The sequence below is a fragment of the Parus major genome, chromosome 15 (assembly GCF_001522545.3).
Source record: "Parus major isolate Abel chromosome 15, Parus_major1.1, whole genome shotgun sequence".
Classification (NCBI taxonomy): Eukaryota; Metazoa; Chordata; class Aves; order Passeriformes; family Paridae; genus Parus; species Parus major.
In genome coordinates this window covers 11019581-11038521 of record NC_031784.1, presented here as the reverse complement: position 1 = coordinate 11038521, position 18941 = coordinate 11019581, and the positions used below count along the sequence as shown (strand labels likewise).

Here is an 18941-nt window from a genome sequence, read left to right as displayed (position 1 = left end):
TAAAAATTAAAAGAGCAGGCTTTCATAGTAAGAAATTAATTTTGTCAGGTGGCTTTCTTAAATGAATTTTGACCCATTACCAGTGGGTTTGCTCAGCACAAATGCATCCACAATCCCTGAACACATTAACTTTTACTTATTAAAGACAAGAAACAGCACAGCTTTAGTATTTCTTTTGGGAAATGGATTGCTACAATTGCTCTTTACCTTTGCTTCAGACTGACTCCAAAGTTTACTTCAATTTCTTTACTGCAAATTCCACAAGGAAGCTGAAGCTGACTGTTGCCATGATTACTGGGGGATTTCAACTGGTATAGAAATTGTGGTTTAGCTTACCTACAGTTAGAGTTAATAAAACTTTTTCAACACTGTTTTCCAAAATATTAAAGCTTTTTCAAAGTAAATAAAGTTGCTGATAGAATGGATTTACAGAGACAAACCATTGGCCAGATAGAACTCACAAATTTATATTTATTTTCTATAGTTAGTTTCCTTTGTGCTTTCCTAAGCAACTCATCATTTGCAACAAGATCCAAGATTAATTTTAGATGATAAATTATTAATATAGAGTTCTTTGCAGGGGAGGTTTCAGTGGTGCTAAAAACACCCTTAAAACCAAGCAAGCAAGCAAAGAAACCCCAAACACATAAAAAACCCAACAAACCACCAACCAAAAAACACCCAGTCTCAAAGCACCCATCATTTAATAAACAGACTCAGGCTATTGTCCCATGTTAACTGATGACTGACAGAGTATTGCATTTGTATGTGAAGTTTTTGGAGCTCCAGATGATACAAAACAGTAATGACATCATGCAATGTGCTGAATCCCAAGGAAAAAACTGTCCCAGTTGATTTTCCAGGCAACATGATCGTGTTGCTGAAGAGACTGTATCTCTGTGACTTCGTAATTATTACAATAATTGAGCTCAGCAACAGAAGAAACCCTAAGGAGATATATTTCTTGGTGAGAAAAAACCCCAAAACAAGATCTTTTCTTAGATTTGTTCCTGAGTCATTTTGCAGTGTAAACACTGTCTCTCATGTCAGCACTGAAGGCCAGCTAACCTGATTTGCTGCAGCAGAGTGAACCATCTCCACTCTGAGGAAACACAAAGGCCATGGCCACACTGCCCACCCAGCACAACAGGTGCTACAAGCACAGTGTAAATTCACCTCCTTTGTGAAACAGACTCTGGAACTGCACAACTGCATAGAACACCATCAGGTTGAAATATTACACGTTTGGATAAAGAGCTCCTTTTGTACTCTCACAGATTCATTTTTTCCACCAAATGCTACATTTGTGTCCTTGCCAACAGGCAGCACAATTGCCAAAATGAAGATTGTCTGATAAAAAAAGACGCAGAGCTCCTAGATCTCTATTCATCATATTCTAGGAAGCTGCTCTAACTTACGTCAAAAGGAAAAAGTAATAAAAAGCACGTTCAAGCTATCTTTTTTCCACTTTTTTCCATTTCTTATCAAAGTGAGGAAAATGGCAGAAAATTCAGAATATTTTCAGATTTATGCATTTCTTTATTAACAAATATCTTTATTTTTCAGCAGCTCAAATCTGAGTCTTATTATAATTATTTTTAAAGATAATTTTTTTTGTGCAATGATTGAATAAATATCTCAAGAAACTGTACCTTGTAACTCTTCATATGTTTTCTTCTTTCTCTCCATTTAAAATAATTGCAGTATTAAATTTAGAGCATTGTATACATATTTTTAAATTTTTTTTTTTGTCAGCAAGCCTAAAATGCTGGATATGAATCCTAGAAATATGGAATTCTAAGCTAGATACAACAGAGCATTAGACTTCAGAGAGATATTGGAAAAATTAGAGGTAAATAATATGTCTTCCATATTATGCACCTGTGTGACCATTCTTTCTTATTCAAGAGAATGGAAAAGAATAGCATTCTTATCTGGCAACGTTTTCAAAATATTAGGCAGCTGTGTTAAAACAACCAAGTTCCTACCTGGACTTCTTTGGAAATATTTAATACTGGGCTCTGATTCTCAAGTGGAAAATGAAAAGTAATACACATTTTTCCTGGATAGAGAAACCACAGTGGAAACTATGCAGTCTGCATTTGTGTACTTCCAACCTGATACTTAAAAAGATTTGTTTTCAATTAGTTTTAAAATACTTGGAATGCATAAAAGCAAATCAGAATTATTTTACATGATGATTTTTAACGACAAAACCATATTGATGTCACCCTTCATTCTGAACTGCCACTTGTTTCCTGCTGCCATGAGAATGCCACTTCACTAGCTAAGATTTCTAGAGAATTATCAAAAAACAGCAAACTAAAATGACATCATTTTTGACTACAAGCCTTTCTGGCAGATAGGTGAGCCCATGGCACTGGCAATGTCTTCTTGCATTAAGACAAAGATGCTATGTTTCAACTACACAAAGAAAGGTTTACATAACAATTGTACCACCCTGCACAGGGAGCCTGCAGCAGCAAGGGAACTCTGAGCAAGAAAGTTTGGGTAAGTTTTTCCTCCCTCATTTCTAAAATTAAAGCTCTCTAGTTCTGGTTTGAGAGCATTGTTGCAGAGAAGTGTGGCACTTGCAGAAACAGCTGACAGTTAGCAGCAACTCAGGCTGACTTGTGTTTTGTCCTCTGGAACTTCCATACTGTTCTTCTCTACTTCTGTGGAAACAGAAAAGTTACAAAATCAACTTACAAGAAAAGATACCATCTGATAATAAGGGTAACAAAAGCTGGATGCAGGCCCAGTCACTCCCGTAGTGACTAAAACCTGGGCAGGCAATGACACAAATATGCTTGCAGGTGTTTGAAACTGGCTCTAAGGCTTGAAAAAACCTTTCCAGTCCTTCAGACTATAAACAAAGAAAATGCACATGAAAAGCAAAACTCCACATACTGATGAGATTTCCTGCCCCAATTTGGGCCCTGTGCCCAGGAGTGTTCTCCAGCTCCTTTATCATGGACTGTTCAAAGGCCAAGGCAGCAACACGGGAGAAGAATTCTTTGACATTTTCTCCTAGGAAACAAGAAAGAAATGACGTGTTTTTATAAAGGCACATCAACAGATGATCAAGCCTAACAAGCACATCTGTGAACAGCTGACTGCTCAATATTGGGACAGAACAGGCCTCTCCAACAATCTGTCTCCCATTCTGATCACTGCAATAAGAATTTCTAATTTTCTTGCTCTGGAATACTGTACCCTGTGCTGCACCCTTATTTTTAGCCAGCAACAGAGAAAATTAATTTTGTGGTATAATCTTTTTCCACTGCAAACATTGAGTAGTAGTGCACATGTGTATGTAACTATCTATGAATTAAACATGCTCAGATACTGCAAAGCAGCTTGATTACTTCTTTCTGTAAACACGACAGTGAAAGCACACATACAAATGCTCAAACAAAATCAGTCATTAGTAAGTCTGAACTTCTTAATAGCAACAAAATGCAAGAACAACAACAACAACAAAGAAACTGGCAATGGGGGAATAATAAGTTCCTCCCACTCCAACATCAGGCCTTGTGGTTATACTATCTTTACATTCTTTGCAGTAATTTACCTGTTTTGGCTGAAACCGACCAGTATTCTGCCTGCATCTCCTTGGCAAAACGGATGGCATCCAGCTCTGTCCTTTCACACACAGCATCTGACTGGGCAAACAATGTGCAACAACTTGAACAGAAGTGTTTCTGGGCTGGTAACAGCACAGAGGCACTGCCATAGCACCTACACTGTGATGCTTCCAGTTTTTTCAGTGGCCTTTCTGACCTTGCCTAGACTTGAGCAATCAGACAATTGCAACAAGAACATTGAAGTATTTAGTTCTGGTTTTAGATGGAAGACTCCACTCAGCTCCCACAGCGCTGAGACAAAATGAGAGTTAACAAGTGACCCTTATATCTAACACATTCTCTGGTAAAGAGCTATCAAGTCAGCAGCCCGGTTAATGGTCTTTAAATCCTTGACATCCCATCATTCTCAGCAGAAGAGTTGTGGGACCAACTAGTAACAGAAGAAACAAGTTTGTTTTCAAAGCTTTAAAAACCTTTTTTCTACAAAAAGACAAACACAGGACTGAGAATTGTAGAGAGACTGCATTCACCCTGTTTGTTTGAAAATTATGTGATATTCAGTTGAGTAAGAAACCTTCCCTGTTCCTGAAAAATGAACACAATTATCCCTTTAAAAACCAATTTCCCTTATTTTTCCAATAACTCTCTGAACTCTAATACTCACTTGTGAGTATCTAGATTAGAATTCCATATTTCTAGGATTCATATCCAGCATGTCAGGCTTGCTGGCATAACAAAAAAAACATATAATGCTCTAAATTTCATACTGCAGCTATTTTAAATGGGGTGAAAGAAGAAAACCTATGAACAGTTACAGAACAACAACAAAACCTTCAAGACCACTATGTATGTTTATATATGCTTGAAGAATGTAATGCAAGAAATATTTCATTAACTAACCATTTTTTAAGAAAGCCTCTTCTTAATTGGTTTCAAGTGTGCTGTTCAATTTACCTTTTAAGTTTTTCACTCAAGGTCTATCTCAATGACATTGTGCACAATTTTCAAGAGAAATCATTGAGGAACTAGGGAAAATTTTATTTCCTTATCTGCACTCAATTTACTCACCACCAAATCTTTTTTTGTTCCAACCAGAAAGATGAAGCTGGAATCTGGCTCATTCTCTCTCAATGCATCTTCTAGCCACTGTCTGAAATACAAAAAAGAAATGACAGAATCAGTCAGAGGGAACAAGGAGTACAGGAGAAGATGACAGATAATAGGGTCACAAGAAAAGTGAGTGGAAGAACTTATGTGAGAGTATCAAAAGTCTTTTTTTCTAGACAGGGAGAGCAGTAGCTCTTCCAACTCCTTTGAATGCATGTCTCCAACTAAGGAAAAATCATACCCATGGAGAGTACAAATTCAACAATTGTTTTAGCACCCAGAGTGGTATTTCTCAAAGGGAGAGGGCGAAGTCTGGTGCGAGATAAGGAATAAGAAAGCAAGAAGCAACTGGAAAGGTATGAACCACATAGAAGGTTAGATACAAATGGGAATAAAGAGTGAAATAATCTATTCAGCATTATAAAACAGTTCCCTATGAAGGCTGTATGATTCTTGTCTCACAAGCTTTTATATTCCTGTTACTCTGGCAATCAAGTTTCTCTTGAGTCATCCAACACAAGTCAAGGAGGGAAGGCAGTGTGTGCATGTGTGGGAAATCAGGTTCACAGGCTTCAATTACTTTCAGCCAAGCAGAGACACTAATATATATATTATTTTACAAAGTCCTATGTAAATGAGTTAAGCACCATAGTACACATTCAAATAAGACAGAGTACAGGTTGTAAAGAAGTCTGTACCTGCATCGCAGTCACAACAGCATGTTAGAAATACCTATGCTCTGAGCTGTGACAGCAGTGTGGATCATACAGCCATGCAGGGTTTTGCAGCCTACGCTAAAGCAGGATGAGTTTACTCATAACAATTAGTGTGCTGTTGTAACCAAAGCATTACAAGAATCTGAACTAAGTTTAGTAAGTTTAGCTGTATGTACACATACTTGGAGTTTTTAATTTTCTCTCCTCTTTTTGACAGCCTATCTTCCATCAGAATCACAGAAACTAGATAAAGAAAATGTTGGGATAACAGTGCACCTAAAAAATTAAAGGCTCATGACACATTATGCATGAGATGCATCTCATCTGTTTTATCATTTACATTAGATTCCAGCCTGTTATCCTATTTATAGCAAATGAAGTAAAAAAAAAAAAAAAAAAAAAAAAAAAAAAAAAAAAAAAGAAAGAAAAAAAAAAAAAAGCTTTTGGGCTGCACTTCATCTCTTCCTGCATGTCTAGCTTTGGAAGGATCAAGCTTTTACTGAAGTGCCTCTCTCTGCACAGACTTTAAAGGAAGTCAAGTGTAAGCAATTCAAATTTATGTCCTGCATTTTCTTCAGAAAAATCCCTCAATATGTAATCCAAACTAGTGACTGTCATTTTTAATTTCTTAGCTCAGTAGAAAATACACTCATGATCCAGCAAGTTAACACCTACATATGGAAGGCAATTAAACCTGCTGTAAAAACCTTTAAAAGATAAGCCAAAATGCAGAAACTTACTTGGTGTGATCCAAAGTTTGGATATCAGCCAGATCAAACACTGTTATTATAACTGCAATAAAAGACAAGAACAGAAAAAAAAGTAATTAAATTAGAAAGTGTATTAGAAGTCTCTCCAACCCGTCTTGTTAAATAGAGAGAATGTTTATGTATAAGGTGTAAGAACAGATTTAACACATAGGAGGTGAAAGACTATCCATTTGCTCATTCCTTTTCTTTTTTTAGCACCCAATAAGACCTAAGTCTTCAGTCTTCAATATTATATCTATAGTCTGCAGTCTACAGTGCTATCAACCCTTTCATTTTGGGACCACTAATTCCCATAGGATTGTCTCTTACAAAGGGAAAGCCAGAAACACCCACTTCCAACTCCAGCACTAATCTCACCTAACCTCAAATTCTTTTTCCCCCTAGTCACAAGTGCCACTTTCTATCACTGCATCATCAGAACACTCAGAGCTTGTAGATGTGACAACACATCAAGTCATGAACTCCTTCATCCCTTCTTCCCTGCAATAATGAACAATCCATTCCACCACACTGTGTCTGTAGGTACCTTCCCAAGCAGCATATGTGGATATATGTTGCTGTACAAAATGCAACCTTCCAACAAATGCAGGATCAAATTAATATTGTTCTCACCCTCTGCTCCTCGGTAGTAAGCAGACGCAATGCACTTGAACTTCTCCTGACCTGCTGTGTCCCATCTGTGCAATGAGGGGAAAAAAGAAATTTCAGGTTAATGAAACCCAGGGTAACCTGAGTAAACATGTTAATGAAGCAGCAGACTGGTACAAGGCGGAGAAGAATGTGATACCAGAGAAGTGTCACCATCTGGAACATGTTATTCATTAACTACTGATAGAAATACAGTAAAGCTCTATTAGTCAATGAAGACATGCAAACATCATTTTTACCTTTTCTTAAAAAATACAATTTTGGAGACAATTCAAGTATTTGTATTCTGCATGGTAATATCATTCCCTTAAAACATTTATTTTTTTCACCTGTGTAATTTGCATGCATTTCTAGGGACATCTAGTTTTGTAAATTTTCTCTGCTAATACTAGCTAAGTCATGTATTAGCCCATGTTAGAATCTTGCAACTGCTAGATAAGATATCTGTTCCTACACTACAAATTAGAGACCTGCAGCTCAGTCTGCCAGGTACTAATGACACCATTAAATAAAATCAAGAATGTCCTTCTAATTAATGAACACCATATGCAGTGCCTTCAGCTACTTCAGCACTACAGAGGTTTGGGTTTTGTTTTAGCCTTGTACTGCCAGTCACAGATACTTGCAAATATATCTTGTATGGAAATCTCTCAGCAAGAGGGGGCACTAGTGCTTATCATATGGAAATGTTCTACCCAGATTCTGAAGACTTTGCAGATAATGCAACCTGACCTTATTGCTTCAGCTTGCAAAATGCTGATGCATGAGTCTAGATTTTTAGGGGGACTCAAGTTCCAAAAGGATAACACCTGGCAGAACTTCCCAAACACAATTGCAGTGAAATCAGTGGGAAATGGATTTTTAAGTATTTTTCAATACCACAAGCCATCTATTTACATCAGTGATCTCACCAGAAAAAAATGTTCCTAAGTAAAAAGGTTTTTAAGATTCATGTACTAAAATATCTCATGCAAAGCATTGTATTTCTGCTCTAGGTCACACTACAAATGATTGCATAATGCCCTCTACAGGACAACATTGTTTGCCACCAGAAACACAAAGGGACACCACTGCACAGACCCAAAGCAGGTGGAAGAAGGGAAGGATTCCCACTAGTCTGACATACAAAGGTGAAACTCAAAGCTATTAGGTTCACATTGTAATAAAACCACTCCAGTCTTTTTATGATTTAGGGATAAATAATTAGTTACTAATTAAGAGATGTTAAAATCACTGGACACCTTAACATTAATTTCAATGACTGCAGGAATAAAACCCGCCGTAAAGCCAAGTTCAGTGCTCATTTCTCTACTAAACTCAAATCACAGACTGGGGTTACACTAGCACTGGACAAAGCTGTGGCAAAAGCTTCCATGTCTCTTTCATGAATGTTGAGTAAAAAAAGACAGAAATAAAAGACTCCACTGAAATAATGCAAGACATCCAGGATGAATTTTCACTGACAAGTTTGTAATATGTTTTAGCGATGAGAAATCCAAGAGTAAAATTTCTACTAAAACAGCAAGTCCAGAGACAGAATCTTTTCTTCAGATCACATTATTCTTTGTGCAATTGTATTATATATTTAAAATCTTTATTCCACTACAGCCTGCAGCAATTCAAGCTCTGCTGAGACTGTACTCTGTGCAATGCTTAACCATGCTCTTTCAACTCACATCTGGAGGTTATATGGCATTCCAATTATCTCAAAACGTTCAGTCTCAAAATCTACTCCAATGGTTGCCTTGTAGTCTCGGTCAAATTTATCTTTACAAAATCTGCAATAAAAAAAAAAAGGGGATGAAATACTAGTAGACAATTACAAATAACTGCAAAACTAACACTGTTTTGGGTAAATTAGGAAGAAAAGGGAAAACTAACTGTGGATTTGCTATATAATGTAGAAGCAGACATAAAAACATCAAGACACTAATTTAAAAGAGATACTGTTTAACAAACTAGCTCTCAGGATAGAATGAGACTCAGAATAAAACATCTTTGGGTTCTTAAGGGAGGTACAGTATCTTCTAGTTTTAGTTACAAGGGAATATCTTTTGGGTCATAAATAATGACCCAAAGGAAATCAAGACTCAGACACTGGAATTTTTTTTCCAATTGTTTAGCCTTTAGACTGGATTCCTTAAGAAAACACTGTGTCATATTTGACTGGATAAAAATACCTCAGAATGTAACATATACTGATTGAAGTGCTAGAGCACAACTTTCTGTGTTGATGTATCAAGATTGTCTCATACTCTTGATTTCATTTTGTCTTCATTTAATAACAAAACCACAAAGTACTGGTTCAGGTTAAAACCAGAACCATGAAGCACTGCTCTAAAGCCAAAAATGGAAATGTTATAACATTTACTTGAGAAAGAGGAGAATCAAGCCATCACCTGAGCTATACTGTACCTGTTGATAAGACTGGTTTTCCCAACATACAGGTCTCCTACCACAACCACTTTGGATATTTTCAGCCTGTTATAAATATTTGAAAATATGACATAGTTTTAGTAGTAATTTCAACAGTCTCCTTCTAAAAATTCTGATTTAGATCTCTAAATTGCAAGTCAGGAGCACATATACCTGTGTCTTCAGTTTATCTACGTGCCACTGTGCTGCATGATCCGAGTCTTAAACTGCAAGAAAGAAAGCCACCAAAAACCCAAACCCTTCTGGAGCAGAAATAGTCCATTTCTTATTCTGTTTGTTTTTTTTTTTCCTTAATTTCAATTCAGTAGAACAAATTTTATTCTATTAAAATTGCTTTGACAATAAGTATATGCATTTGGCATAATTTTACATAAGTTTACACATAAGACCATAGTGTGTCTGCATCCTTTGCATTCCAATTTATCTCAAGTTTCTCATTGACTTTAATAGTACAAATGAAGTCCTAAGTGCAGAAATAAGAAATTGCTGATAATAAAAGAACCCACTGCAGAACATGCCTCTGGGAAAAACAACCCACAGGGTTAGAGACAATACATTTTCTGACTATCTGGAATAATATTAATCTGAACCTGGCTTCATGCAAATAATCCTCTTTGCACTAGGTCCTCCCACAGGACACAGCAGATGGACTTTAGCCTGCATTCTTAAAATTGAAACTGTGTCTCTTTTAGGAGATCCAGGTGGATAAGTGAATTAGGGTTTACTTGTTGACCTAAACTTGGATTGACATCTCCTGTGCACATGCTACAAAAATGGCTTAAGAGGTTTAATGTTCTTTTATATCAAGGAATGGCTTTTTAACAAAGGAGTTAATCTTCTATTGAATACTATTTCTGGTTACATCAACTTCCATGTGATGCTGATGTGATGACAAAGTTATCAATTCTAAACAGCTGAAAAATTTAATGGTAAACTGCATGACTAATATTAAAAACAAACAAATAAATAAATATTTACATGCCAGTCAACATTAACTGGGTGACCACAGGCTCCTGTGCTCCTGATTATTGTTACTGTGAAGATACTGAATGAAATCAACAACCTTAAGGGAAAAGCCAAAGAGTAAGAGATGGTTTAGAGGTGTGTGTTCCATTAATTCCTACTGGCAAAAAAAACTCCCTAGATCAGACCATTTAACACAGTGATGGACTATCAGGAGAGCATTAAATACAGCCATTAGCTACTGAATTTTTCAGACTAGCTTTCCAAAGGACAAAGAAATATTTTATTAGTTGGGATAATAGAAAAGGAAGACAATGGTTATTCCTGTCAAGCTTTACAAGTACTGTACAAAACACTCTGGCTGCCCTTCCTACCCCCATTCCACCAAAAAATTACCTAAATCACCAAATAATAATCATACCTAGAAAGCAGTGACAGAAAAGTAGTTCATTCTATTCACAAAGACAAAACACATACCTTTATAGTTATACTCTGTTTCTAGAATAAATTACATAGAGTTGGTTTACTATAGAAATTTTAAAAAAATACTAATAATAAAAAAAAAAAAAAATACATCTTGGAAATGGAAGGAAAAAATACCTCAATTCAATAAGGCATGCCTTACTTGAAAAATTGTCCAGACACTTGTAAAAAATTTACATGAAACTACGACTGTGACTATGTTTCTAAAAAAGGAATAAAGTCACTGATGTCTCCCAGGGTGACATATTTTGGCTTAAAAAGTATTTTTTTAGCAAGACTCCCTAGTGAAATGAATAAAAAATTGCATTTAAAGATGGATATCATGACAAGTCTCATGTCAGCAACTCTAGAGCTGGAGGAATAGTGAGCTAATTGTCAGTATTCATAGGAGCTCCACTTTATGGAGGATCTTTCACACTGAAACCAGAAGCATTTATCACTAAAATGTACAGCTATTTATTTTAACTGAATAGTGATGATTTCAACACAGTTTAGCTTTTTTGCCTTGCTTCAGAGATTAAATCAGTAATAGTAACAGCTCTGGGAGAGATAATGGGGGGGAAACAACTTCAAGATTATTACTAGAGCATAAGCCAGTTTATTTTGATTTTTAAATGTTATATATTTACCAGAATTTTGCTCCTGTTTTGAGGAACCATATAAGAGAACTTCTCAGCATGTATGCTTCAAAAAGATTAAAACCAGATTCCTAGATCTTTAAAGAAACTTAGAACTGCTGCCTTTATATCCCTACAAAGCCTTTATTAACTGTTCCTTTGGAACACCTACAGAGAACACAGCAAGACTGAATCTGTTAGATCTTTTGAACTAAGTGTTTACTTAAAGGGTGCTAAAAACCTTTTCGTTTCTAAACTACTACACCTGTTTTTCAAAGCCACCTATCCCGGAAGAAGAAGAGGCACTCGATTTGTGTACTGTGGAACAGGTAAGTGAATTGCCTCGTGCAGGGGCTTAGTTGCCTTGAAACATACTGGAGTGAGGAACATGAGGAATGAGGGGGGAGAAGCCAATGAAGAAAGGAAGCTATAAAGAGCTTAAAATACTTTCTTCCTTGCATACCTGGGTAATTACAAACTTACCCAGCTGTTCCAGTGCTCTGCTGGCAAGCAGTTCTGACCTGTGCATGGAAATGCTCTTTAAACTGCAGACAGGCTTCAGGCGTGTACCACTGAAAAGAGAGATCAGCTGCTGGGACAAACTGGGTGATAGCTACATGGCAAGAAGTCAGATTGGCAAAGAAAAACAAATAAAATTATTTTTCACAGGATTTATCAAGAACAGAGTTATCCTGGCATAAGAAAAGGGGTAGGTTGGGTTAGAAGGCAGCAAGGTTTCCCCAGAGCTGGGTTTGTAAAAACTCCTTGGGACAACACCATCCTTTGAGCACCTTTCTGAGTGTCAGTGTCCAGCACTGCCTAAGCACCCATGGCCAAATCCATTTGCTCATCATTCTGTACAACAGTAAGTACCTCCAATTATCTCAGTAATCTAAGACACACAAGACAAACATGGATGGGAGCACATCACCAGCAAGTCGTTATTACCGAATAATAATTCATATTATTATTATGAAGTTTTTCAATCTTTTGTATGTGTGAAGCACTGTTTTTATTACTAGCCCTTTAACTGGGAATTAGTTAAAAATGAGGAAAATATATTTTACTTTGCATTTGCTTAAAATACCTGTGTTATTTTTCATAAAATTAAAAGCAAAATACGTGCCTGAGATCAAGAATGGGAAAAAAGTGAACTCCCTTAAAAGAATCTTTTGAACAACTGAAAAAAACAAGTGGTAATTCCTTGCCTTTCCCTGTCTTTAACTGTTCGATTATACTTCAAATACAAAAGTCTTTGGGGACATCAAAGGTATTTTGTCTGTGTTTCTGCAGTGCCTACCACATTTGATCTACTGTATGACTAAGGTTCTTGTACAAACAGAAAATTAAAATTGCCTCAAATTCTTTAACCAAAGCCTCCTAATTAGATTTTTTGGCAAACTTAATGTCAGCTATGGTTCCTCTTTGCCCTCAGTGTTGGAGCTCCTTAAGCATGTAATTATTACTGTTTTGCTGAAAAAAAATATAAATATTGTACTACTGTAACAAGAGTCACTTTTTTAAAAGGTTATCTAGAATGAGGATTATTATTAAAGAGATCAGCATTGGATGGAACTATGAGATCACATTAAACTTTGAAAGAATCTTAAATAATTTGTAATTTTAACAGAAGACAACAAGTATATATTAAATTCAATAAAAAGACCATATTAGCACAATGGAAAGATAGATTGGTGTGGCAGGGGCTACATACTGTGACCAAACAGATAAAAAATGCTTACCTTGGGAAACTTGGAGATTATTCTTTCTCTATTCACTGGTGGAACCAAATGCATTAGGCTGCACTTCATCCTCCAAGTTCAGTTAAATTCTACAGGACTGAAAATACATAAAGAGAAACACGGTATTCAGGAATTACCTCAATACAGGAACAACATGATAAAAACTAACCAAGTTCTTGCAGACTTGTCATCCTTTTTTTTTCCCTTTATTCTTTTTTGTACAACTAGCAGTTCATTTGCATAGAAGGAAAGCTGTTTCTCATGTAAAAATGACCACCTCAGTGTGCATAGTAGCAAACAGTGGCCTTCTGAAACTACAAGGCACCAACTCTAATTCCCTGGGAGGGCAGAGAATTGTTCACTTATTTCAACCCTTGCTTGCAGTTTAGCCCTCAAAGGATTTTGCAGTGTTTAATTTAAAAATTTTGCTCATCATTGTTTCAAATGCCTCTGCACTAAATACATGAATTAATGTTAGGGGATCCCAGATTTCATGTGGTCAGAAGAAGAAGGGAGGAAAGATGAAGGTGCTGCATTTCTTGGCACAACATCAAACTTTCATCCAAGATCAGCTCAGAAAGAATGAAACCCGTCTGACATGGAAAACGAATAATGTTCACATGAAAATCACAAATGCATTCAGATGTCTCACCTGAGATATATCAATTTGGTTATGTAAGGAAACCTCGTGGGTTGCTGGGGGAGGGGACCCTTATTAGGGTACCGATTTCTTACTGGCATTCAAAAGAACATTTCTAATGGGAGCATTTTCATCACGTAGCAAAGTGTAAGGAAGGACTCACCGAGCAGCAGCTGATGCAGCAGGATTACAGCCACACAAGCAGCTCAGCCCCTGCTAGGTGGCCATAGCAACAGGTTTGCAACAGTTCCCTTCCTCCCCTTCTTCCACGGACCGGGAAGGCGGACTTGGAGTAATTGAACTACACAAAGAGCCGTGGTTTTAAAACAACAAACATTTTAGTGGTCATACAAACTCCTCTGATCAGAAACTGCTTCTCGATAAACCAAATGGCCCCTAATCCTGGATAAGGAAACAGTTCAATTTTCTTCAAAAATCACTGTATATGGGTACAAAGAATAGGATTCACCTATTAGACAAGGAACTAATGGAGTGGGGAACTATTACAGTGCTAATATTAAGCATAGCAGCAATTATAAAGAAACTCCCAGGGGATTTTTTCAGCACTTCAACTTGATTTCATCTCAGCTCTAAAGTCAGGATGCGCATGCCACTAATGAGACATTCTGAATTATATAAATGTCTTTCTACTCATTAATAATCTTGCTTTCTAATGCACAAAACACCAAAGACAAGGAATAAGAAATTACGCAGCTCTTTTGCATTACCAAAGAATTGTCAATTAACTCATTAATTTAGACATTATTTAGAAAAGCAGAGTGCAACTTAGGATGCTAAAAGATTTTGCTATGTATTTTATTAGGATTTAAATTTTCAACTTTCAGGAGAAAATAAAGCTCTCCAATTCCAACAGTCATATTTTGATAAAGCTGGAAGAGGCTTTGAACCAGGAGACAAGCCTCTCCAACTTTTGCAGCAGACTAAAATGGTTAAAAGGCACATCAAAGCAGACCAGTAATTTTATACAGTGAGCAAGTACAGAGGAAAAAACCTTACAGTTGTGTTTTACAAAGGCACATAAAGAATAATGTTTAAGAAAATTGCCAGTCCACTACTTAGAATTAATATTTTATTCTCTTCCATGAGGAATTGCTATTAAATCACTTCAGGCAGGAATATGATCTCAACCATAGCAAGACAGCCACTTCCCCACAAAGAACCCGGACTTGTAGCTGATGGGTCATTCACCAAAGAAGGTGACATCATAGTATTTATCTCTTACCATATGGAGAGTTCTGCTTAGGCTACTTGTGACCATACAGAACTTGAGAGATCTAGAGCCGTGTTATAGTGTGCTCCTTCCCTTCTGGCCAACTTGAATGAATTTATGGCAACATTAATGTCTTAATCAATGTCAGAACTATTAGTATCGTTCTGAAAACAACTCCATGGGTTGGTAAGGGTTTCAAACACTAACTTGCTTTGTGCATGTTCTAGTTGTAGTAGTTCAACACCTCCTAAGAATGGTAAACACCTGTCATGTACATACACTGACTCACTGCTCCTCTCCCAGAGCCTTCACAAACAAAGCTAATAAAACCCCAGTTCAACAACCTCAGTGAATGCAAAGTACAGGAGGCAACAAGGCAACCACACAGATATATCTCAAAATTGAGTGGCCATCTTCACTTACACTTAATGTATTTAATCTAAATCTCACACACATAAACATATCCCAATTTACCATATCAACAAATAAGACACACTATTAAAGGAAAATATTTTAAGAAATAAGAAGCTGCTAAAAATACTGAGAATTATCCATATTTTCCCTTCTTAAAGAGCTGAAAGGGGATTCAGTCACCAGGGAGGGCTGGGAACACAGTGTCTCCATGGCATCACAACCCTCGTTATCTCAACATTGCAAGAACAGCAGTGCCAGCAGGTTCTGTGGATAGACAAAGGATGTGAGGAAGGCATTCAGAAGGCATACATAAAATAAGTTAATGTCATGACCACTAACAAAATTGGTATTCCAAGCTAAGGTGAAGGACAAGACAGAACAACTCCCACCAAAATCAGAGGTAACACTGAGGGACAAGTCTCTTATTCGGTCCTGCTCTTTCTACACTGAGAAAAGTTCATGCTTTTCCTATGGAAATCAGGTGAACTTTTAAAAGTACATAGTTAGTGGAAGTCTAAACTAAGTCAGGTAAATCACCTGCAAAGTAAATAATCAGCTCTAAAATGTTGCAGAAAAATTATTCCTTTCCAGAAAATACTTTTTAAAGTAGCAATTTTACTTTATGGATTTTGAAGAGCAACCAACCAGAACCTATTCCTGTGATGCATTTTAATCCGACTGATCAGAATTACTTTGGATTTGCAAAATCCTTTTTAAGAACTTTGATTATTACAATTGTTACTCAGACATAATGAAAAACATCTCAACGACTTCACTATCTGCACTATCCTTTTATATCACAAGCTGTTCAGAGCTTTTTCCTGATGCCAGATAACATCTGACAATCCAGAACACCCTTAAATTGTGCCACAACATTGCAAAGATCCGTTCTTCCCGTGTACCTTCCTCTGAACAGTTATGTGAAACTAAGTAATAATGGAAATCATCACTACACATTCTAGCTGCTCATAGTGACATTCTGGAGAAGATAAGGAAAGAAAACAGCCCAAAACTACTGTGCTCCCTTCAGCCCTTGTACCCCAAGGCACTCGTCTGCTGCATTTCTGCCCCTAACTCGACAACCATTTTGCTGGCTCTGAATTTTCCTCGGTTTTGTTCAATTACTTTGAAAACAGGGGGCGAGGAGAGATACTCCACATTTCAGCAGCAAACCGAAGTAGAACGGCCGCCACTCCGGGACCTCACGGCACCATCGCCGTCCCCTCACGGGTGCCCTCAGCGGTCGTGCCTCAGCCCCCGCCCGCCCCGCTGCTAACTACGCCATTGACGCAAGTCCCTCAGCGCGGGCTCTGCCAAACGCGGTGCTCACGCTGGTGACGCACGGCCGGACCCTGCCCTGCGGCGTTAGTCGCTATTCACGAAGAGGGGCGTACGCAAAGAGCTGGCGCTGTGGCAACCAGGGCACGCGCGCGCCTGAGGGCCGGCCGGCGCTGAGGGGCGGGAGCCGGGGGCTCGGTAATGGCACACGGCGCCTTCGATTCTTTAGTCTATTTCGTTTGCTTTGAAGGGAGAAGTGGAGTTGTTTAGAGGCTGGTTTAACTTTTTTTTTCTTTTGTCTTTGTTGTTAGCAGTTTTCAATATTGGAGGTCGTAGTGTTCATCCCGCTGAGGCGCTCTCCGTCCTGAGGGAAGGACGCGGGGGGGGGGGGGGGGGCGGCGAGCAGCCCTCACGAATTCTATCGAACGTTACCGAATTCTGAGGGCAGGTTTTAAACAGATCCCTTTTTAAAATGCTTTTTTTTTTTTTCCCTTTGAGTAAAAAATGAGGTATTTCTTTTTCCTTTGCTTTAATTTTGTTCTTTTGAGACCCCCTCCGATTTTGGGCATTGGGCTGCACCACTTGAACCCTTTAAAAAGCATTCCTTCTATCAAATTTAACATCTTTCCTTGAAATTTTAAGCTTTCTCTCTCTCTCTCTTTTCTTTACAGTGTTCAGTAAGAATTAAACCAGATTAAGACAATTCAACAGATGAGCACACATTAGTGCTGATGATGCACGATTCCAGCCTCTTTCGCAGCTTCCTGACAGTGTATATCTGCTAAAAGAGCTCCTTGGGGACACAGAGAATTGTTTAAAGTCAGTAGGAGGCTTTATGGTACATTATCTGCCCAGTCACCAAGTACAGCCATTTTGCAGTAATTTTAGGGATAGGGAGAATCTTTCTCAAGAAGATTTAGGATGGCACAACCTCGTATCTCAGCCTACCTGCCCCCTGATATAGACCCCACCAAAGCTGCTCTGGCCTTTGGGAGGAGGGCCCTTCCTAAACTCAATGAGGAGTTGCAGTCTCCCGAGCTGCTGACGCAGCAGCGGGCGCTGATGGCTCTCTGCGATCTGGTCCATGATCCAGAAAAAGTCTACCAGGCAATAGCATTAGGTGAGTGATCTGTTCTCACTAGCTCCTACACAGTGGGGCAGGATGAGGAGGGAACCCCACTTTGCTCTCTTCTATTACTTTTTCCTTATAATATCTTTGATGACACAAGATGCCCAGAAAAAATTTCCTGTTTGTTTTACCTTAGGTAAAGAATATTGTAATACCATATACACGACAGTTATTATAGGAATTATCATCACTTTAGGGTTCATCAATGGCTCACTGTTTTATCAACCCCAAAAATTACAAAAGTAGTGCAGAGTTTTTATTTCTATAGAATCCAAGAATTGTTAAGGTTGGGAAAAACCTCCAAGATAATCCAGTTCCACTGTTAACTCTGCCCTGCCATGATCACCACTAAACCATGTCCCCAGACTTTATTCTGATTTTAGCTAATTCCTATCATAGGCTAATTTAAAAAAAACCCACTTAATTGGTTCAAAGTTATAACCCCATCACATCATCACTTGCTTGCCTAGAACTCAATGAGAAATTAGAAAAGGAAGGAATATAACCAAATTTATCATACTCATAAGGACTACATCTGGCCACCACTTATTTCAAATGCCTGGAAGAATCCTGAGTTTTGATATCGAGGGGGGGAAAAAGCCCCTAACCACAAGATTATTTTTGCAATTTTTAGCAATCTGTGGTGTATCTACACAGGTAGCTCATTAGGTAACAGAAAAAAATCCTTGTTTGCTACTGCTTTTTTCTCCATTTACTTCCTTTGTATTTTTTTCCTCTCATAAAAGAGACTAATCCTGTTTAAAATTTATTTAGTTAGTGTTTGATGAACAGTTTGATTGCCAAAGCAATGTGAGATTTTTAGTTTGGGGTTGTTAGGTTTTTTGGCTTTGGTCAGTGCCATATGTACATACACAATCATTAATGGTTCACCACATTTATTTCTGTTCAGAAAAGACAAGTGAGATTCAACCCTGCAAAAACATGCTTTTCTAAAGACATCAGTAGCTCTACTGGCTTATTTTTAGAGTTATGTCACTTTATATTTGCAGGATTAGGATTTAACTTGATAAGGAGTCAGGAGCTTGTTTGTAGCATGACATTTTTGGCAGTAGGCCTTAACATTGTAAAGTTTCTTCCTCACTTGAGATATGACAATTAGAATTTCACTGTCAGGACAAGCTGAAAATTCTGAGGCACTTCAAATTATGAGATAAATGAT

At 37.7% G+C, this 18941-nt stretch overlaps 2 protein-coding genes across 3 annotated transcripts in view; one reads left to right on the top strand and one right to left on the bottom strand.

Moving 5' to 3' along the window:
* Positions 1-451: 451 nt before the first annotated feature.
* Positions 452-14468, bottom strand: RAB36 (RAB36, member RAS oncogene family). 2 transcript variants are annotated; one of them, XR_001524292.3, is made up of 11 exons: positions 13873-14468; positions 13070-13166; positions 11811-11899; positions 9244-9309; positions 8505-8606; positions 6793-6857; positions 6151-6202; positions 4656-4737; positions 3575-3661; positions 2911-3030; positions 452-2675 (listed from the first exon to the last, which is right to left on the bottom strand). XR_001524292.3 is itself a non-coding variant. In XM_015644201.3 (11 exons), the coding sequence occupies exons 2-11, from the start codon at positions 13136-13138 to the stop codon at positions 2611-2613; spliced, it is 801 nt and encodes a 266-aa protein (XP_015499687.1). In that variant the 5' UTR covers positions 13139-13166; positions 13873-14432; the 3' UTR covers positions 452-2610. The 2 variants fall into 2 exon arrangements, 1 of the variants encoding a protein (XP_015499687.1); XM_015644201.3 differs by having other exon boundaries at positions 3575-3665; positions 13873-14432.
* A 766-nt stretch (positions 14469-15234) lies between these two features.
* RSPH14 (radial spoke head 14 homolog) overlaps positions 15235-18941 on the top strand; it is a 72633-nt gene continuing 68926 nt past the window's right edge. Inside the window, exons 1-2 of the mRNA XM_015644198.2 lie at positions 15235-16830; positions 17304-17752. Of these exons, the coding sequence (XP_015499684.1) occupies positions 17554-17752 (199 nt within the window). The 5' untranslated portion in view covers positions 15235-16830; positions 17304-17553. The remainder of the gene's footprint in view (positions 16831-17303; positions 17753-18941) is intronic.